General features: G+C 41.8%; 1 protein-coding gene across 1 annotated transcript in view; it reads right to left on the reverse strand.

Moving 5' to 3' along the window:
- ush2a (Usher syndrome 2A (autosomal recessive, mild)) overlaps positions 1-23,031 on the reverse strand; it is a 399,698-nt gene that overhangs the window by 336,145 nt on the left and 40,522 nt on the right. The window contains exons 8-11 of the mRNA XM_036594065.1: positions 22,900-22,993; positions 9,003-9,198; positions 8,115-8,245; positions 4,130-4,325 (exon numbers count right to left, since the gene is read on the reverse strand). Of these exons, the coding sequence (XP_036449958.1) occupies positions 4,130-4,325; positions 8,115-8,245; positions 9,003-9,198; positions 22,900-22,993 (617 nt within the window). The remainder of the gene's footprint in view (positions 1-4,129; positions 4,326-8,114; positions 8,246-9,002; positions 9,199-22,899; positions 22,994-23,031) is intronic.

Consider the following 23,031-nt stretch of genomic DNA (forward strand, 5'->3'; position numbering starts at 1 on the left):
CGCAGGACTTATTTGAATATGCCATACATATTCCTGACAGGTAATCTATTCCTAATGTTGCTGAGCAGAGCCTAAGGGCATTGCGTGAGTAGAGCGCCTGTATAAGTGCTGGGGACTCCACACTCAGTCGCTGCTTTCAGTTCCTCTGCTGAGGTCCACTTTAATGAATTTAGATATTAATATATTGTTCCCTGCCCACAGTTAAACCTCGTTACGACATTATGTTAAGTGCGCAATGTGACACAGATGAATACCCCGATAACAATAAAGCTGAATCGCTCCAATTTGTTATTGTATTCTTAGTCTTGGGATATTAGGAGAGCGGCTGTCGAGCCCAGTAGGAGCCGGATTTTGAGCAGCAATGAGCAAACAAAGAAGAATTTAGTGCATTTATAAATATAAGCATATCACCACTATCATAATAAAACTTTATATCTCAGAAACAGTAACTTTATAGAGAAATTAGGTTCATAGCTTTATACGTATGTTATTGTAACAGGATTTTATTAGTAGTAATTAGTAATTCTGGGCCATTTCTATTGGTGCATTCATTCTGAAGTGTAATGTAATGTAATACATGCAATGTAAAGGGTACCGCATTTCCAACCAGTGTAATTAAAAAAAAAAAAACTATATACAACATTTTATCATATAATACGATATATTACATTAGTTCATATTTTGCACATTCAAAAACAAGAACAGACCCAAACAGGAACCAATGAAACTCATTTTTCACCTGCTTAACAAACAGCTGGAACTGTCATAATAACCGTTATGAAGATTTAATTTAAATTTCTGCATATAAGTCTATAACAGCTAATTTAGCAAAGCTTTGTCAGCTTAGTAAACTCTTTACAAAGTAATACATTTCTTTACAAAGATTATTTTTACAAAAAATAACATTCTAGTTTATTAGTTTAGTTTAGTTTCTAGTTTACTGGTGATGCAATAGTGCTTGGTGACTTCATCCTCACTTGGAAGAGTAAAGAATTTGCTAAATTGTGATTGGCTTCAGCTGCATATGTTACCTAAGAGAGGTGAAGGTGAGCACCCTTAAATACACTATATGGCCAAAAGTATGTGGACACCTACCCATTGCACTTATGCAAGCTTTTAGACATTCCGTTCCAAAGTCACGAGTGTTAACATGAAGTTGCCCCTCTTTGCAGCTCCTCCACTTCCACTCCTCTGGGAAGGCTATTCTGAGTGTGTGAAATTCTGTGTCCATTCAGTCAAAAGAGCATTTGTGATGTCAGGCACTGATGTTGTACGAGAAGACACCAAACTCATCAAACCATGTCTTTATGGAGCAGAAATCAGCAGTGCTGGAACAGGATGGGACCTCCTTAAAGTGCTGCCACAAAGTTAGAAGTGTACAATAGTCTAAAACATCTTTGTGAGCTGTAGCATTAACATCACCCTTCACTGGGACTAAAGGGCCCAAACCCTGAAAAACAGCCCAGCCCATCATCCCTCCTCCACCACACTGTACTGTTGGCACTATGCATTCCGGTGGGTGGTGTTTTCCTGGCATCCACAAAACATAGATTCATCAGTCAGACTACAGATGGTTATGCATCACTCCAGAGAACACGTTTCCACTGCTCCAGAGTCCAGTGGCGGCACTTTACACCACTCCAGCCGACGCTTGGCATTGTGTATAGTGATCTTAGACTTATGTGCAGCTGCTTGGCCATAGAAACCCGTTTCATAAAGCTCCTAATGCATAGTTCTTGCACTGAGGTTGCTTCCAGAGGCGGTTTGGAACTTCATAGTGAGTGATGGTGGATTTTTATGCGCTACGTGCTTCAGCACTCTGTGACCCGGCTCTGTGCTCTACTGCTTCATGGCTGAGCTGTTGTTGCTCCTAGACAGTTCCATTTCACAATAAAATCAGCAAGGCTGATTTGTGTGGGTGTGGCTGAAAAATCTGAACTCAATAATTAGGGGTGTCCACATACTCATGGCCAAACAATGTACCAAAACGCCCTGCTGGTATCATAAGCCAAAAGACTGGACCCATAGTGGACTGACGGCCAATGGAAAATGCACAGTTCCAGTTTCCTGGTGCCAAAGGTTTCAGTACTTTGTGCCGTAGAAAAACACCCACTGTTTACAGTGGTTCATAGCACTGTGCTCTAAATGTACCATAATGCTAGGTGAAAAACTGGTGTGTATGTTGTTAGCTAACTCATAACTGGTTCTGTGTGTGTGATTGAATACGTGCCTGCTCGGTTGTGTATGCATGAAATGGGACGTGTTGCTATGCAGCCAGGCGGTGCTCACTCTATCAGTAATGCTCCTGGACGTAATATTCTCATGCATCAACATTTCAAAGTGTATTGTGTACACAGAGTACTTGGGCCACTTGATAAATTTTGCCCTTATGAAGCCGCTGCTGGCCTCAAACGCGGCGGAGGTAATAAATTGCCATAATCAAATCTAATTTCTGAGAAATACCTGTGGGAGCGACAAACAAAGAAGCAGGTCTTGTAAGCAGGCATGAAAAATAACGGGGACGGGGCGGTTTATTATAATCAACTTGGCATTGAATTACAAAATTAAAATTAGGCAGCCCTTGATATCCTGGCTTAGCAATGTGCGCGATCTTCTAAGTAACGTTCGTTTGCATTTCATAAGAAATGCTTCAAAGGCACGGAGAAAGGGAGGGGGACAGAAGAGATTTATCACAAAGGACCTGAGATGGTTGAAAAAGAGAGGGGAAAAAATCCATTTGGCTACAGCTTGCAGTAAATTTGACGAGAAAAAAAAAAAACACACCCAACTAGCCAAGGGTGCGTTCAGTGTGTACAGTGCCCAAACAATTTAATCATGGCATCAACATACAGGCTATGGCAAATAGAGGGATGGTGTTTAAAGTACTTGAACACACTGTGTTTCTAAACTATAAACTTATTGAATATATATAATCAGCATTTCTTTGGGGGCTCGTAAAGAAGGAAATGTATTTTGTTGCTGAGGTCCACTTTTGTACGTATATGGAGAGTTGTGTAAGAGGGCCCTGTAAGGAGGGAACAGTCTGGTCTGAGTCAGACATCATACGTGTTTGGGTTTTAAAGGTTACCAAAAAAGGTGTAAGGTTTGGACATGATGGGGACTAAAATGGTATGGAATTGTGTAAATGAGGTGGGGAGATTTAACTGAAATTTCCACATTCAAGTCTATAACAGCTAATTTACCAAAGCTTTGTCAGCTTAGTAAACTCTTTACAAACTACTAAATTTCTTCACAAATTAAAAATAAATGATTGACACATCAACATAACATTCTAGTTTATTAGTTTAGTTTAGTTTCTAGTTTATTGGTGATGCAATAGTGCTTGGTGACTTTATCCTCACTTGGAAGAGTAAAGAATTTGCTAAACTGTCATTGGCTTCGGACGCATATGTTACTGAAGACAAAGTTGAGCACCCTTAGTACACTATATGGCCAAAAGTATGTGGACACCTAGACATCGGGAACCATCTTGCCATTTGATGCTCAATTAAGCGAAGGCCTTTTCCTTCCTTCCACAGGAACTCAGCGTCTGAAGTCTCTTTCATTCCTTTTTATCCTTTTTCATTTTTATAGAAATTCTTTGATTCTTTTAATTAAAGACGTTAGATTATAGACACTTATTAGGGCAAATAATATTAGAGTTACTTATAAATGTCCAGACCCTGGGCAGAAGAGAGAGCTCTTGGCTGCGACAATTGTGTGAATATTTAATGAAAAAATGGACCAATAGAAATGGGAAAAACTTCTTCCATTAACAATGGAAAGTTACCTTGAAAGTTACCAGGTTTTGTCCGAACAACCGAGAGAGAGAGAGAGAGAGAGAGAGAGAGAAAGAGAGAGAGAGAGAGAGAGACAGAGAGAGGGAAGGAAGAGGAAGGAAGAGCCAAAGAGAGAAGAAACGGTAGGGTATGGAGGAAGGGAAAGAGAGAGAAGGCAGAAAGAGAGAGAAGAGAGAAAGGAGAGTGTGCAAGAAGGAGGAGAGAGAAGGATGAGGGAGAAAGAGGGAGGAGGAGGAGGAGGAAAAGGAGAGAGAGAGGGAGAGAGAGAGAGAGAGAGAGAGAGAGAGAGAGAGAGAGAGACAGTGGGTGCAATGCTGTTTGATACCTACCGATTACGTTGGCCTTGCACTGGCATTGACCTGAGTCCTGGTGACAGGTAATATCTGGTCGTGCCGTCCCGGCGGCATTGCAGTTACAGGCTCGGCAGCCGTCAGCGAGCGCAGACTGCAGCCCGTAGAATCCATGCTGGCACTGATTGCACTGTCGGCCAGACACACGTCGCTTGCACTTACACTGGCCCCCCAGCTGTGGAGGAAGAAGACAGCAGCACGTGACGGTGCTCCAATTAGGACACTCCGGCAGCACAGTGCAAGTGTGCGTGTGTCACGGATGGACACCTCACCCCCCCTTGCTGACCCCCACTGGGATGCTTTTTATCTCCATTACTGGTGTAAGAAAAAGGAAGGACTTGGGGGGGCTCTAGTGTGTGGTCAGCTAGTTTAGCACTGTGGTTATCTCCCACAACTGAGGCTCTTCTGTTTGGATGGCTGAAATTACTAGCTATCAAAGAGGTCAGTGAGAAATAAGCTGCGAGTGCTGATGCTGATGGGGCTGAACGTTTCAGCTGTGACTGAAGTGCGATGATGCAGCCAACAGGGCTAGACTGGCAAGCTCTGCCAAATCCGCCAAAGGAGGAGAAGTCAGTATTCATGACGAACTCACGCGCAGTTGTTGCATTACATTTCTAAAGCTGTATACTAGAATTATTGCATGAATTATTACTCGCACATGATAAAAAATGTATTAATGTGTTTTAGGTATTTAAATTTATGTAAATAAACTTACATAACGGTAACATTTGAAAATTTGGTAAACTGTTGCCATATGGCAACAATGCACGATCATACCATGGCACCATAAATTCTAAAAAAAAAAAGCACCATAAAATGTAATTTTTCTCTAAAAACATCCTTTTATTGAAAACAAGACCAAATAAATCCAACTTATGCTTGGTGAAAAGTACTACCCAATATTTACAAATACTGGAAATTAATACAATTACAATTGGTATTTGGAACGTATGGTAAAAACAACATCATAATAAGAATTCCTGGTCATGTGATGTCAAAGTATTTGTCCTTTCAAAGTAAAAGACCCTTTTTCCACAATTAAATGGGAAAACACAGATTTTATGTTACTGCTTTTTTAGTAAAACTGAGATAAAGTAATTGCTGCCATATGGAGGGTTAAGGAGCTAAGTTTCAGATGATTAATATCACTGGCTGATACAATTTAATCCGGTCAACAAAAGTCTCCAGCAGTTTAAAAAGACTGACTTTACTGACTAAAATGAGAATCAGGTCTTAAATGTTTTTTTTTTCTTTACCAGCAGAACCTCAAACCTCATTTATAATATATATGAAAACTGCAACGTTGGGGGGGCTTCAGGGAATTCTTAGTGGAATGGAAATCGACTAATATTTTAAATACAATAAAATATTTTTCCCCCGCAGCTCTGTTGTCAGATTAGTTAGGATACTGCGGTTGCTGAAATATTGTAACGCTGTGTTGAGCTGCTAGTGAGCAAAAACAAAACTGACACTTATCCACAAAAACGGCCTTGCCGAGATAAAACTAACAGCAGAGCTGCAACTTCCTTGATATCAAAAATCTGTGCGCAACAGCCATAATATAAAACACAACATAAACATCTTTAAAATGGGTGATTTTCTTGCTCACCTACAGAGATGGAAATTCAGTTCACTTTGGGAAATCATACATATTTAAGCTGAAATATATTCCATCAACACCACTGAAAAAAAGGATGCAGAGTTGAACTGAGGCACCTCCAAAACAGGTGGAAACTGCGTTAATTTTACAGCTGTGATCAAAAAGGCTGAAAAGAAACTTCGGTGACGTTTCAAATTTACACCATTGTCCAAACGTGTTCAAACCGGCATCGACAAGTCTGAGCTTTGTTAAAATGGGCTTGCTAAAGTAGGAAAAACACAAAAGGACCAGAAACAGGAAACACTGGAATCATGTAAGCATGCTAATTAGCCCTCACTAGCATGCATTCTGTGTGTACTCATTTTGGCCACATCAGTGTTTTCAGACATTCCTTTAAGCGCCAGTGAAAGTGACAGCAGATATGAAATTCTTGAGCTGCTACATTATATTATACAATTAATTAATTAACAGAAAAGGAAATCTTGTTTTATCTTACTCATTATCAGTATGCCAAGCACGAGCGAGTCTTCCGGTACTGTGCGACAAACCGACAGCTCCAAAGCCTACCCAGCGCTCCACAGCAACGGCACAGTCCGACAAATGAAGCCATCCGAGAGATTAAGGAAATAATCATTCCCGGAATTTAAATAAGGCAACAATCTCAACACGGGTCTGACCTGGCCATTGATTTCGAATTTGTCATCCAGTATATCTATTGACAAGGATGGCCCCAGCCCTCTGAAAAGGCTCTGGTGATGCTTGGGTAGAGGGGAGCAGAGGGGGGATTCTCCAGAGAGAGAGGGGCCTCCTAATGACACTTTTACATACTCACTGCAATCCCTTACCGATCACAACACTGATAAACGCCGGTGTGAATACTAAAGTCTTCGGCCGATACGTCGATACAGGCGTCTCCAGCATGAAATGGGCCAATAGCTTTAAATGAATGTGGAATTTTCCAGTCTGTCACTAAGCAAAGGAACAAAGGCCTCTGCTGTTTCTTGATGAGATCTGTGCTACAGTTTAACACGCTGATATAAAAATTCAGCCAATGCTTCAAACGAAGGAGCATGAAAATGTCTGCAGATAGGAGAGGAATGGAACCAGGTTTGTGTGACTTATATACCGATAAGCCAAAACATCACGACCTCATACCTTCTTATATCACTTATACAACAGAAACTGCAAAGTTAGCAGCTTGTTGAAGCTGAGCTGTGCCTCGCCTTTGCGGACAGTGAAAGCAGCCTGGGCCAGGTTGGACAATCTGGGAAATGGTCAATCTTGGAGTGCTGGCATATTAGATGTAATGTATCTCTGAAGAACGTAAATTTGAATGTTAAAATAACAACCAGAAACAGTACGTTTTCTAACAGGCATCATGAAACGTGTATTCAATACAGTTTGTCTACATGGTTGTCAGAAGACAATAAGGACTAAGGTCTGTAGACATCAAGCCCCAGGATATCATCTGGCTCTGAACACTTCAGCCGCCTCACACCTGTGAGATTATCACAGCCTGGGTCATTGTGATGCACCAGTGGCGTCGCCACGATCCAAACCTACTTTATAAGGACATGTGAAGACTACAGATTAAAAATAAATAAATAAAAATAATCAACAGAAACCAACAAAATTGCCAAGAACCTCTGAGATGTTCCACCTGCAAAACTTTTCCTATTTCTGTTGTTTACATGAGTTTGTGGCAGTTGACAACTGATCAGCCAGTAAAGTGCAGTATAACAAAAACTACCGAAGGCGGATTAACTGACCACGTACAATTTTATTCAACTGATATTGGCACTACAATGTTTCTGTCATTTAAATATAGAAATTACTCCAGCAAACATTTTATGAGTTTCTGCTGTTTGAATTTAAGAAGTTTGACAATTGAGACCTGACAGTCACATAAGACAACAATATCAGTCAGTAAAGCACTGTTTAACTAAGCATTGGAGTCTGTTTATTTTTTGACCATATTAAATTATATTGGCTGATATCGTTTCTGATGAGTTATCGCAACTTTTAGCCCCTTTAAATCGATATTGGAAATATAATTTTCATATCAGTCAGGACACAGTGTGTTCATGCATGCACAGTCGTATGTAAAAACGTCAACATAACCAGTCAAATTACATGCTTTGTTGATTTTCTAAGTGAAAATAAGTTAACGCATCTTCTACAGAGAACAATACATTCACTAAATTTAACATATCGGTAAAAATAAAACAATATTGTGCATTACAATGTGCAGCAGTGTGTTCCCTGTGGAGGATGTGTGACTTATATTCACTTAGAAAATCAACAAAACAAGTTATTTGACCAGGGGCGCCTAAACTTTTGCATACAACTATACATCACACTTACCTGATCACACTCCAGGCTGCCGTTGATCGTCCCGGCACTGCTGCACTCACACGGTTTGCACACGTCCTCGGCCCACAGCGACGTGCCGACTTCTCTGTAGAACAGACTCCTGCAGCGCTCACAGTTCCGTCCTTTCCATCAAACATGTGTTGTGTTAGGGGATCATCCACGGGATGTGGGGAAGACAAGGACAGGATCAATCACACAGGACCTTGATTTCAAATTAACACACCGCTGTCTCGAGAGAGGCAAGGTGTCCATTTTAATGTCCCCTTTGGTCCCTAACTGCCACTGTGTCTGATGCCCAACATATGAAACAGTGAACCAGTTAGCATGGCCTGATTTACTTCATTAAACCTCCATCTGTTTTCCCTCTGATCTAATATTTAGACTTTTCAGCTCTCTTATCCACCACGCTGTTGTGAAGGATTCCTACCAAGACGTGTGAAAGCCAAGAAGCCAAGTTTAATTATGAGTGACCGTTTTAAGTCTTGGGATATGAAAAAAACTGTTCCTGCTAATATGTGTGTGTGATGTTGTTATGGTTTTGTTTTTCACCACAGTAGCTTATTGGAGTATGTAGAAAGATGAGGCTATAACCGCGTATCATGTGGGACACAATATTTGGAAAATGTACTGCTTGTCAACTTGCTATAGTCTTTATGTAATCAGCACAGCTCAACACAGTAACTTCCCCACTAAACCCCTAAAAACCTATACAACATCTGTGATTGGTCAGGATGTTCACAGCACAAAAACATTCAGTGATTGATTATGGGCAGTTTTCATATTTTACAGCTCTGTGATATCAGTTTTGCGAAGTCTCTGGTTGCGATAGTAAAGGAACAATTTATTGCGTAGCTGTAATATGTGTTATGGCACTGTTACCTGTTGTGTTATGAGTGCAGTTGTCACAAACTCCCCCTCCGCCGCGGAAGTGATCGAGGGGGTAAGGATCCACGCTGGCGTTGTAGTGGCAGGACGAGGCGTGGCCATAGCACTGGCATGGGCGGCAGTTGTACGCTTGCACCTGATCACCTGCTCGGAACGGCTTGTCGTTGAAGAGCGGAGCGCAACGTTCACACTGTATGGAGAGGAAGAGCCAGATCAGTCTATACATACAGCAAACAACCAATAATCCACAGAGTATTTTGTTGTTAAACAAAAGGCTTTGCTGAACAGTAACAAACCATGCATTTCCTTTCCAGTATAGTCAGGATTTTTACATGAGGGGGTGAGGTCATGTAATTTTACCAACTTTCATCCAGAAACTGTTTTTGTAATGAAATTTCTGCATGTAACCCTTTCAGACCCAAATTATGCTCCAGGACACAATCATGATGATTTGCTCTTTTCTCATTCTAAAGCTCTTTACCATAAAGGTTAATAACTGTTTAGAATTACTGTTTACTATCCATTTGTACTGCACATTCTAATGTATTCTAATAGTTCTCAAGAGCAGCAACATTCCAGTATTAACAGATACTGATTTAAAGAGCTATTGCAGGAAAACCTGAATTAACAAAGATTTGTACAGGATTAAAGTAATGCAGTTCATTGTATAGGAATAAAGTGATATTTTAAAGCATTATGTTTAGTTACAGAGCATATAACACACACACACACACACACACATATATATACACATACATATGTACACATACCCCAATAAATACTGTAAACACAAATGTATTTAGGGGCTATATATATATATTTGTATACACATGCATTGTGTGTGAGTGTATATGAATGCATCCATGTTGATATTCATAGTTATTCTTATATTCCTTGTGTTGTAAGTACCTCATACCAGCTAGTGCAACACCTGCTCTCATGTAAATACAACAAATCTGTCATATATGCAATGTAAATATGCAATACATATACTTTTATTCCTACTCTCTTAGTTTACCTTAATTTATGTCTATTTTATTATCTACCTACCTACCTCCCTCCCTACCTCCCTCCCTACCTACCTACCTCCCTCCCTACCTCCCTACCTACCTACCTCCCTCCCTACCTACCTCCCTACTGACCTACCTCCCTCCCTCCCTACCTACCTAACCTACCTACCTCCCTACTGACCTACTGACCTCCCTACCTCCCTCCCTACCTACCTCCCTACTGACCTACCTCCCTCCCTACCTACCTACCTCCCTCCCTACCTACCTACCTACCTACCTCCCTCCCTACCTACCTCCCTACTGACCTACCTCCCTCCCTACCTACCTAACCTACCTACCTCCCTCCCTACCTCCCTCCCTACCTACCTACCTCCCTCCCTACCTCCCTACCTACCTCCCTACTGACCTACCTCCCTCCCTACCTACCTAACCTACCTACCTCCCTACTGACCTACTGACCTCCCTACCTCCCTCCCTACCTACCTCCCTACTGACCTACCTCCCTCCCTACCTACCTACCTACCTCCCTCCCTACCTCCCTACCTCCCTCCCTACCTACCTCCCTACTGACCTACCTCCCTCCCTACCTACCTAACCTACCTACCTCCCTACTGACCTCCCTACCTCCCTCCCTTCCTCCCTCCCTACCTACCTACCTACCTACCTACCTCCCTCCCTCCCTACCTACCTACCTACCTCCCTACTGACCTACTGACCTCCCTCCCTACCTACTGACCTACCTACCTCCCTCCCTACCTCCCTCCCTTCCTCCTTACCTACCTACCTACCTACCGACCTACCTACTGACCTCCCTACCTACCTACCTCCCTCCCTACCTACCTACCTAACCTACCTACCTACCTACATCCCTCCCTACCTACCTACATCCCTCCCTACCTACCTAACCTACCTCCCTACCTACCGACCTACCTCCCTCCCTCCCTACCTACCTACCGACCTACCTCCCTCCCTCCCTCCCTACCCACCCACCCCCCTCCCTCCCTCCCTCCCTCCCTACCGACCTACTGACTGAAATATCACATAAAATCTAATTATTTTCTGTCGTCTTACATGTTTTAAAGTTTCAGTGTTCAGAGTTGTTCACTTCAGGTAGGACAATATATCGTGTCTTGGTTTGGACCTCAGAGAATACAAGTACATCTTCGTTTGAAATTAATATAACCCGGGGTCTTTTCTGCATACAAAACTAAAGTTGGCTTCTTAATTTAATTTCCTGTTCCACATTAAATGGTGTAGCAGTTGCATTTTGGCACCTCGTTTTCTACAGTTAGTTTAGTTAGAGCAGGTAAAAGCTGCCAGGATCTTTACTAAGTGTGCAGTCCATAAAGATGACTGACACTGGAAAAGACTAAAATTAAAGAGACACACCAGTAATAATTACATTACACAATTCCCTGATGCCAAACTAATCCCATCCAAACAGTACTAAACATTACTCCACCTTCACATGTAAAATGAATCCCAGGCAAACAGCTCTAAAGATCCCAACGTTCAAATAAGAACTTAAGGAGTGTTAAACACACATATAAATGAATGTGTTCATTAGGTTCTTTTTCTTAGTGTAACAAGACTTTCAAATACGCATTACCGTCAGGCAAACTGCCAACTAATCATTTCAGATTGACTGAGAAGATAAATGTGAATAGATTTTTTTTGTTCAGTTGAATTGATTAATCATGACAGCCTTGTCTTTTACAACCAAAAGACATGTACATTAATAACAAACTCAAATCCAAATAAACATGTTTCCGGAATGCACACCAACCAGGGCATGTATTAAAAGTGACTTTCAACAACACAGCCATTTAGCCAACTAACACTCATGTCAGCATTAAGTGAAAAAAAAAAAGCTGATAAAAATGGGGGTCTTGAGCTTTTACTGGTAACGACTTTGATTTCGTGAGCAGTCACTGCAAATTACAGTGGACAAAAGAGCCATCAAATGAAACGATTAAAAATGGATTAAAAAAGTGGGATTCCCCAGTGATGGCTCAAGCTGTGGCGGACGTTCCTGACACTAGCCTGCTGTCAGAGCAGCCATACTGAGCCATGGGCCCAGGGGGAATTGCTAATTTGGTGGACGAGATGCTAGAGGAGCCAGACATGGACCACCCGCTTCTCCAGCCTTTTATACACAGCATCAACCAGACAGGTGGGCAGACGCAGCTGGGATTCAGGTATTCATCATATCATGTGAAACATAGTTAAATGTAACAGAAATACAGCAGGAGATTATACTGTACTATATATGCAGTCGTGGGCTGGAGGTTAGGGAACCAGCCCTGTGACCGGAAGGTCACCGGTTCGATCCCCTGAGCCAACAGTATGTGACTGAGCAAGGCACCTAACCCCCAACTGCCCCCCAGGTGCCGTGGATAGGGCTGCCCACCACTATGGCCAAGTGTGCTCACTGCCCCCTAGTGTGTGTGTTCACTAGTGCGTATGTGGTGTTTCACTGACAGCTGGACTCCCCCCAGCGGTTTGTTGATTGCTCTATTCTGAAAAAACATCTAAACCTGATAACTAACTGCTGAGTTGAAGTAGATGTGCTTTAAGCAGGTAAATCATCAAACTGTGGCCCTCCAAGACCAAATATCCCCACCCTTGTTTTAGAGTGTGTGGTGCTGGAGAGGCTAAGCTGTCGTCACAGCTCCCAAAAAAAGTGCATTCCAGGCTCACATGCAGGGAATGAAGAGAGAACACTGTCTTAGCTGTGAGCCAGAACAGGCTGTATTTCAGTTTATGTATCATTCTATGTTCAGCTATGTGTAAATAAAGCTCTGCTTTGCCCCGGCGCTGTTCTCTGTGTGTGTTCCTGAGCTCACTTTTGGCTTCCCAGCCAGGTTCTTCCCCAGGTTGACCAGGGTGCCTCCCCAAACTACACGTCGAATTATATGTTTAATGATTTTACATTTTCTAAGTGAAAATAAGTTAGTACAACCCCTACAGGGAACAGACTTAAATAAGACATCTCTTCTTCAAACTGTAGTGCACAATTTCTATTTATTTTTTGAGTTTAATATATTGAAATAGATGAAACATAAAATACATAATGTGCCAAAACTTTCCACAAGCCGCAATTTATTTATTTTTTTCAGTTTTTTCCCAACGTATGTTAAATTCAGCAAATAAACAGTGATGTGCAGATGTTTTCTGCAAAGGATGTGCACTTATTTTCACTTAGAAAACAACAAAACATGTAATTCGACCAGGGTGCCCAAACTTTTGCGTACAGCATTTGTAAGCTGTGATATCTGCCAAAAGTGACGGTACAGTGTCCAAACTTTTGCGTGTGCCACCATTAGTGCTTTTCTTTTTTTAAATACTAGTTTGCTGCAAAGTTTGTGTTTATTTATTTTCAATTAAAAAAAAAAAATCAACAAAACACGTAATTTGACCAGAGATACCAGTATGATCCCTTAGGCACAAACTATGTATAAGCCTGTGACCCACTGAAAGCATCTGCCTTTTGTATGTACCTTTTTAAAGGCTTAGAAAAGCATCTTATTAAAGATCCTGAGAAGATAGTGATGTCAGTGGATTGAAGGTTCAGTGTAATTTGTGTTTGGGGCACCACTACAGCTTTTCATTTATCTCCATTCACTTGTCCCAAACTTAAACCTAAACCTAAACCGTCACCTAAACTGTGGAAACCGCACAAAAGTGCTTTTATACTAACCCAATAAAACATGCGTTCAGAAAAGCCAATAAATAGAAGAGGCAAACCTGTAGTTTTGTCTAAACTCCTTTCATTACCTGTAAAAACAACTTCCTCACTGTTCCAGTAAGTTCAGTATGCGCTGTGTTTCTCTTTGTTTTTAACAAATGTGTTCTAACCACTGAGCAACACCAAGATCAATGTTGGTTTAAAGTCAGATCTTGGCTAAACCCTCTGGAAGGAAACGGCGCTTTATGAAGAAGCGTTTTTATGTTTAAAAATTAGCACAATTTATCTTTTTCAGCCTAACCAAAAATATAGCCCAAGAAAGCCTGAAGCTCCATTAACAAACTGGGGTTCAAGTTCCACAAACTTCCATTAAACCCCTGCATTTGCATGCACCGTCTGCTAAGCGTATTCAACTGCAACATAAACAAAAGGTGCCGTTGCTTATTTTGCAACCTAAAACCTTGAGTAGATGAATATATTAGCATACAACTAAACCAGAAGAGTTTATCTTCGCATGGCCCTTTCCTAATCAGAGAGCTGGTGTGCTGGCAAGCTCTGAAAGCAAACAGAACCGGTGATGAGCCCGACACTGAGATCAAGTGGTCTCTGATACTATGCCTTTAAAATTCTGTCCATGATCTGTCGAAGTACAGCTGAGCTCATTGGAACAATCAGGTAATAAAATAAGCCAAGATCCACTGAATGACAAAGTCCTGCTTTGCAAGCAACTTTTTGCAGCCTGCAATTATCAGCCAACTCAACAATAAAACGCTGGTTAACTTGGGAACTTTGAGTCGCAGTTCTCACACGACATAGTGTGGTGGAATCTACACCGAAGATACTGATGTATATAATATTTTACAAGCAATAAGATCCAGTATCTTTGTGTGTTGGGTCCATATGCAACACTAAAATAACTCAGAATTATATGTTAACCTTTTCAACTCCTTTGGACCACCGGTGGTGCCAAAACGCACTTCGTCATATTCTTCATAACTTTCATATTTCATAAGCTACATTCTAAAGGTGGGGGTCGTATGAGAGCTGGAATGGTCTTCAGTCAAATAGATGGGTAAAACCCATTTAAACCCTTATAATAAAAGAAGCTGAACTCTGAACACTTCAGTGATCTGCTCTGTAAAAAATATATTATATTTTATAAATATTTATGTTTTATTGTATTTTATAAATAAATACAAAGAGTGTCTAAGATTTTTGGCTTTCAGCAATAAATTGTAAGCATATAGCAATATGTATATGATCATAAAACACATTTTCTGTTAATTTGAGGGGAACTTTTACAAAAAGTAAATAAAGAAATAAAAAAAATTACATTTATTTAATGCAGTTACTGAATAATTTGCGATTTGGTCATGTAAATTCAGATGGAAAAACCACAATATACCCTGGTGGTTGTGATAATACAGGGTGATTCAAAAAGATTCATCCGATTTCAAAATGATTTATTTCTCTTGTAAATCATTACAGATCAATGCAGTGAATTGTAAATGGTTTAAATGAGCATAAAGTTTATTATGTAATTGTACAAGGTCTCAGTCTGAACCTCCTCCAGCTGTACAGACAACATCAACGCCATAGTCAGATTCATCCCGTACTGGATTGAGCATGTCGGGTGTCGCTGCACTCACGGCTCTTTCAGTGCGATTTCGGAGATCATCCAGTGTTGTGGAACCAACGCCGAACGCTATGAGCTGTTGGAGCTTCACTGCCCACGAAAATCACACTGCACAGTTATGACGGATTCACTCTTATTGAAGTGGAGAACGCAGAACGCTTTCTGCTCAGGGGTCTCATCTCCTCTCAGACTGAAGGGAGCCATCTTCCACTGACAGGCAGAAACTCTATGACCCCCTCTTTCAATTGGATTGTGATTGGTTCCTAGACGCCTCACAGTTGGAAAAATATGGTGCTTTCAAATCGGATTAATCTTTTTGAATCCCCCTGTATTATGATTACAATGTATCACATTTGCGATATACCTTGCAGTACATTAAAACACACTGATGGATTTTTACCCAACTTTTTCCTCCCAATTTTGTCATAGCCAATTCCCACCTGCTGGCTAGGTCTTCCTCATCACACAACGCTACCAAGCTTCCTCTAGACCACTGCATCTTTTTAAACTGCCATTAATGCAATGGCAAGGAGAAGAAAGTTATTTTGTGAGGCAAATTACTCTATCCTGTACTCCCTGGATCCCTTGTACTCGTAATTTCCCCGTGATAGGGCCAATGCTTATACAGTTGTACCACTTGGGAGCCCCACAACAGTGTCTTTTCAAACTGCCACTCATTGGACAGCTCAACACGCTCGTCAGAGAACACTAACTGCCCATTCGTCATGCTGAGTGGTAGGTGGTAGAAGGAGAACCCTCCTTCCTACCAAGAGACCGAGGCCAATTATGCTTTTTTCAACTCCCAATTAGGGATGGCTGTGGCATCGCCAGGGGTCAAACTTGTGGTCTCCCGATGATGGAGCTAACAGGCCTAAGAAGACTGAGCCACTCAGGAGCCCGCAACCTTGATTCATCCAAACACCCACAACCACTTATATGCTCAGAGCCCACAATAAAACATTCAATGATTGGTTAAAGGCTCGTCAGAATACTGCAGATCAGTATTGGAGTCATTCACAAAGCTTCTAAGCAGAAAGGCAGCTGTCTCAGGATCAGTTCTGATCACTTCACTCAGTGCCAGCAATGAGCACTAATAGATAACAATATGATCCCAGATCTACTCTTCTCAGATTCATTAAGAATCCAGTAAAAATATGAAAGAACTGTGAAAGACACTTTGACAGCAAGAAGTTCACAGCAACAAAAAGAAGCCATGCTTTCCTTCACACTGCTTGCCAAGTGAACATTTTGAGAGATGAGGGAAGTGTGCATGAATGGAGATGTGTGTGAGAGCCCTGGGATGGAGGGAGGAGTGTGTCCTCATCCTGTGTGAAAGGCCTGCGCGAATGCCATGGCTAATTTCACGCTCCCCCAGGAAAGGTCTCTCTGTGGCTGCTGCAGGGGAAAGCCTGCGGTTAACCTTTAGTCTCCCTCAAAACGCGCTGCTTTGGCATGCTTTGCCAACACAGCGTCCTCGCCGCCATGTGCCGCCGCTTTGGATAAGGCCACGGGGGTCTGCAGGGTGACCCACGAGTCTGCATACCAACACACTGACATTCTACACTTCTTTAGATAAATGTGAGAATGAGAGAATACCGTAAAGTTCGCTCCATTACAGAGGATGGTGAGGAAACGTCAGAGACGTTCACAAGTTGCTTCATGCAAGTCCGAGTCTCGAGTCACTGGGGTGTGAGTCTGAGTCAAGTGAGTCAGAGTTAAATCTTGAGAATTTTAGTTTACTCTCATTACCAGCTGCAGGCATTGCATATCACATAAAGTAAATCTCTACTAAGAAACTGCCAGATTTCCAAAAAGTTGGGGTGCTGTGCAAAATGTAAATGAAAACAAAATGCAATGATGTGGAAATCATTTAAACCCTATATTTAAATGAATAGTTCCTTAACAAGCAGCTTGTTGCTACATCAGAGTCAGCAGTTCGTTCTCCAGCTCCTTACACTAAATTCCCAAACTGTCATCACCACTGAGCAGCTTTTCAGTCGGCAACTGTGACAGAAGAACAGCTGAACAACCTGGAATCAGCCAGAAATGAACCCAACACCATTCACCAAACGTGTAGTCTGATCTTCAGAGTCTGACCAAATCAGACTGAGCCATAAAACTGCCACAATATCAAGTTCAGCTCAGTTTTGTCAGTTTTTGCCAGATCAGTATTAATGTTGTTTTGTTCCAGCCAGTCTGTAAAGCATCTTACAGCCCATTTAGTTTGGCGAATGGTGTTGGGTTCATTTCTGGCTGATTCCAGGTTGTTTAGCTGTTCTTCTGTCTCAGCTGCCGACTGAAAAGCTGCTCAGTGGTGACGACAGTTTGGGAATTTAGTGTCGTCTCATCTTCAGAGTCTGACCAAATCGGCTGTCGGTCAAATGTGATCTTAACAGTGTCCGTTTTCTGTTTGTGGCAAAGTAAGAAGTACAAACGTTCAAATGTCTTGAGCGTCTCCTACAGCTGTCAAAGTCGTTGCTTAGCAACGGCGTCTCAGCGGAGTGATACGGCATTTGTGAAAAATGCTTCTCAACCAATCAGCTTGCGTGGCCGGAACTGTTTAACTGTCATTTAATAACATTTTTCCCTAATTGGAAATACTGCACTCAGATCACACAGAGAGTACATAAGCTTTGTAAGTGCTTTGAGAATGAAATATAGTGAAGGAATATTTCAGGGCTGACGTTCGTGTGGCTGAATAGGCACAGCTGTAAAAGAGCTCCATGCTACAGACTCCAGGTAAGCATGGCCTCTGACAGAGAGCACTGATCATTCCGGCATGTGTCGGGTGACTTTTGCCTCTTTAATGTCAGCAGAGAAATTGCGTGGATTGGTTTTGAATTCATCATTTCCGATGCAGCATTCAGCAGAGCAGAGGAGTTAAATATTCATCACTTATATCCACTTGATCTATCGCTGAATATCACACAGACGGACAGGCATTTCCATTTACAATGTCCAGCACAGAGTGTAGATATGCTCCATTTGGTGGGGTAAAATCAGTAATACACAGGAACATCTTTTGTTATTTATTAAAGCAGTAGACGTCTCAAAGGTGTAGAGTGAACAGGCCGGTTTTCAATATAGTAGTACGCACAGTCTGGACTTCAAAGGATTTCCATTAGACACACTGACAGTGAAGCTGTGTCCACCTTTAAATTTAATCTGTTAAAAAAGAATCTCAGAAATTAGACAGTAACCATCCTAGATCGTTTGTTCAATTTTTAAATTACGAATAATTCAAAACGTACTGACTTTGATTTCGTTATAGTGGTGGTGAAAGGAACCAGTAGTTGGGATGTCTACAATGAAAATATAGCCATTTTATTTACTGTGCAAAATGACCAGTGAACCTACATGAATTCATGAGTTTTGTGAAAAAAAATCTGTTAGCTTTGGGTATTATTTTGCATTTCGCTCATCACCACAAAAGTATTTTCTATACTTTTAGGCCAAAATCTTACCTCAGAGCTATAATATAACAATATCTCACACTTCAGATGTCTGGTTCCACCACCACTGTGAACAATTCTGACTGGCAGGTTTCTCTAAAATGAAGCATTTCACAGAATATCAAACCACTCTGAATGATTTTGTTTACATCCACCTGATTGAACTATGCTATTTTTTTTTTTTAATCCATGTAATTCCCATTGTACCCACGCAACATTCGATACTTTTCCAAAATATGGATGCTTCATCGCAACTCTTTTGTTTAGACGCATATTGTGAACACAAGTTGTGCAATATAGAGAGAAATCCCTCTATATTTATCAGACTTATAAACATTTTAAATTTTAAACATAAGGGAAAATGCTAAGCAGTGACTTTGGCATTTAAACAGAGTAAACCAGAGTTTATTGTCTTACTGTTACACACAGGGTGTTTTCTGTGTGGAGTTGCCTGTTCTTCCCGTGTCGAGTTGCCTGTTCTTCCCGTGTCTGTGTGGGTTTCCTCTGGGTACTCCGGTTTCCTCCCACAGTCCAAAAACATGCAGTCAGGCTGATTGGATGTGCTAACTTGCCCCTAGGAGTGAGTGTGTGTGATTGTGTATGAATGTCTGTCTGCCCTGTGATGGACTGGTGACCTGTCCAGGGTGTATCCTGCCTTCTGCCCAATGACAGCTGGGATAGGCTCCAGCATATACATATACATATATACACATACATATACACACACACATACACACACACAGAGTCTCTCTCCCCAGACTATCCTTTGTCTAATTTATTTGTACAGAGTAGAGAGTTTTCTTACATAGGTTCCACCTGTCTCTGTATTTTTTGGGTATATTTCAGGTTGTTTTTTTTTGTTTTGCTTTGTTTGCATTGTTTCTAGTATGTATATAATGCTGCCCTGCTGTAGAGCGATTACCTGAGCCTCACCACAAGCATTTCAATGCAATCATATGTTGTGCAAATGCCAAACTTGAAACCTCTGGGCTACATGGAAAACTAAGTAAATATTCCTGTAAAGGACAGAATAGTATATGTATAGTACAGTGTAGTTTTTAGAGAAAAATGATCAGATCTGTGTAAGTATCAGTCAATAAGCAAGGTTTTAATATTAGTATAGATATCAGAAAAGAAAAAGTGGCATTATGCCATCAGTAAAATACTCAGGAAAGAACAAACCCATCAAATATTCACTTGTAACGCAGTAAACATAACTACCCACTGATCGACAGTGACAGCCCTTATTTTAAGTTTTAAAAAGACATGTAACTTTAATCCCACCCTCAGTCGGTGCTACCAATTTTTCCACATAAACTTTCCTGAAACTCTCCAATCACACCAACACCACTACCTGTACCACCTGATGGAATTCCTCATTCGATAAAAACAATGGCCTCAGCCGAGCGGCACCAAAAGAGAAACGGGACACTGACAGCACTCTCGCTGGCGCTCTGTGGCGTGACGTGCAGAGGACAGCGGCCTGTTTAAATGCTGCATGTCTGGGTTTCCAGCACACGCTCACGCAGGCTACATAGCTGCGGGGTAGACCCCAGTCCCTCCTCAAAGCCAGCTGTTCAGGTCTGGGGCCGTTTAGGGCCACAAGGAGGCTGATGTTTATCACTCTCTCTCACACACACACATACAAACCCACTTTCAGCGAATGTGTTCGATGTGGCCCCGGTTTGTTTCTGTGAACACAACAACGGCGCAGAGAGAAAAGCCGCGACTGGCCGTGAATTATGCATGGCCCTTCGTGAATAATTCAAATCACCAAACATCAGGTTTAAAAGTTTAATATGGGACTCACTGCCTGTGTGTTGGCAAGCGCACATGGCTGGCATGGGGAAACACACTGACTCTCAGTGGAGTTTAGGGAGAGAAGGTATTACAGGAGTTGAAAGCGGCGTTTATAAAAGTTTGAGTTGTGGAACGTAAACAATCAATGCATAACTCAAGGCTTGTCCACACCGTGCTTGTGCGTTGTGACGTGAAGGCCGGAGGGGCGGAGCTGCATTTGGGGCACTTACAACTAGCATAGTCCTCTCTATTATGGAAGAAGCATGAGACTGGACTGTGTGACGGTCACACATGGTGATGAAGATTCCAGGGACTGTTTTACAAAGACTTTTTAAATTAAAGTCTCAGGTTAAAGGAGAATTCTGCTGTTCGTTTTTTTAATTTTTGGGTAAGTTAATGGTTAGTTAGTCAGAGTCAATTGTTCCCATTGATGGTGATGAGAACCAAACTTAAACATGAGAGAGTTTAACATCTCTAAAAGCTACCTTACAGAAAGTTATTTACAGAAATGATAATGAATAAGCTGCTTATTGTCTGAGAAATTATTCTACAATAGTTTTGAGATTAAGTGTTGGCCCAACATCTTTTTAAAACCATTCATGATGGAGAGGAACCTGCAGGATGTTGTGAGGCAAAATAGTATCATTATCAACATTATACACAAACTAAGCCATGTAAATGGCCACTGGTGATTTTAGAGAGTAAATAAAAAAGCTATTTGTGCTGCAGACACAGCGATCCCTGGTTCCCATCACCAGCACTGTAAAGAAATCTAAATCAACAAGTTTCTCTACAATTAACCATTTCACATCAAATCACTCTGAAAGACTTTGGTTACAACAGCTGTATTATGCAGAGATTTTCAAACATCAGTGGAATTCGCCTTTAACAAGTTCACATTCATGTCTTTCAAAATCTTATTCTATCTTATTTTTATCTCAGTCCTAAACTATTCAATCCAAGTCGATAACCAATAGGCATGTCTGTCACCAAACCCATATACACAGCACTGAAAAGTCATTTACTTCACTTTGAAAATCACCTTTGGCTAAAAGAAAGAAACTACTGCATTAGTTGACCAGAAGAGCCTCATTATGCCTCAGTGGAGCTGTTAGTTGCTAATGAGTGGTTTGTCATCAAAACACAACACACTGTTTGTAAATTTACTACCTGTCACACATGGATACCAAGGACGGACAGCACTATGAAAGGAATGGTAGAAAGGACGGCTTAAAATATACACTGATCAGCCGTGACACTAACACCACCTCTTTGTTTCTACACTCACTGTCGTTTATATCAGCTCCACTGACCACATAGCTTCACTCAGTAGTTCTACAGTTACAGACTGTAGTCCATCTGTTTCTCTGAATACTTTGTTCCCCTGTTCTTCAATGGTCAGCCCCCCCCAGGACCCTCACAGAGCAGGTATTATTTGGGTACTGCAGTAACACTGACACGTGGTGTGTTAGTGTGTGTTACGCTGGTCTGAGTGGATCAGAGTTTTTAAACACCTCAGTGTCGCTGCTGGACTGAGAACTAAAAATATCCAGCCAACAGCGTCCTGTGGGCAGCGTCCTGTGACCACTGATGAAGGACTATAGGATGACCAACACAAACTGTGCAGCAGCAGATGAGCTATCGTCTCTGACTTTACATCTACAAGGTGGACCGACAAGGTAGGAGTGTCTAATAGAGTGGACAGTGAGTGGACACAGTGTTTAAAAACACCACCACCACGTCAGTGTTACTGCAGTGCTGAGAACGATCCACCACCCAAATAGTACCTGCTCTGTGAGGGTCCATGGGGGTCTTGACCACTGAAGAACAGGGTAACAAGCTTGAGCTACTTCTAAGTGTCTATGCGTACGTCTGTGTGTCTGTGTGTGGTGTGTGTGTGTGTGTGTGTGTGATGTGGCACCAGTGAAAGTGTGAGCAGTGTCATCAGAGCTTTCCTAGAGATATAATTACCTCTGCTGGACTCATCAGTAAGACACCCAGGGGCTGATGGGACGGTGCGATTAGAGCTGTGCTGCCCGCAAAACCACTTCCTCCTCTCCTTCCATCCCGTGTCTCTCTCTCTCTCTCTCTCTCTCTCTCGTTTGTTCTCTTTCAGGAAACTGGATATGCGTGTGGTACTCTCCCTCCCTCCCTCCCTCCCTCCCTCATTCCATTAAGGCCCGTTTTGAGGGCGCTGTTCATTAAAAGCAACTTTTGCACGTCATTAAGGGGAAGTGGTTAATTAAAAAAAAGAAAAGGAGTGAATGGGGGGCTGGGGGGAGTTGACGTCCCCTCCAGGACTCACGTTAGCTCCTTGTGTATGACTCTCAGGGACGCAGAGGCAGCGGTATGGGCTCACGCTGGTGTCGCAGCTGTCCGCATGGCCGTGGCACTCGCACCTACAGAGAGGGAACCATGTTGGTTAGGGTTCTGCATT

The sequence above is a fragment of the Colossoma macropomum genome, unplaced genomic scaffold (assembly GCF_904425465.1).
Source record: "Colossoma macropomum unplaced genomic scaffold, Colossoma_macropomum, whole genome shotgun sequence".
In the NCBI taxonomy this organism is placed as follows: Eukaryota; Metazoa; Chordata; class Actinopteri; order Characiformes; family Serrasalmidae; genus Colossoma; species Colossoma macropomum.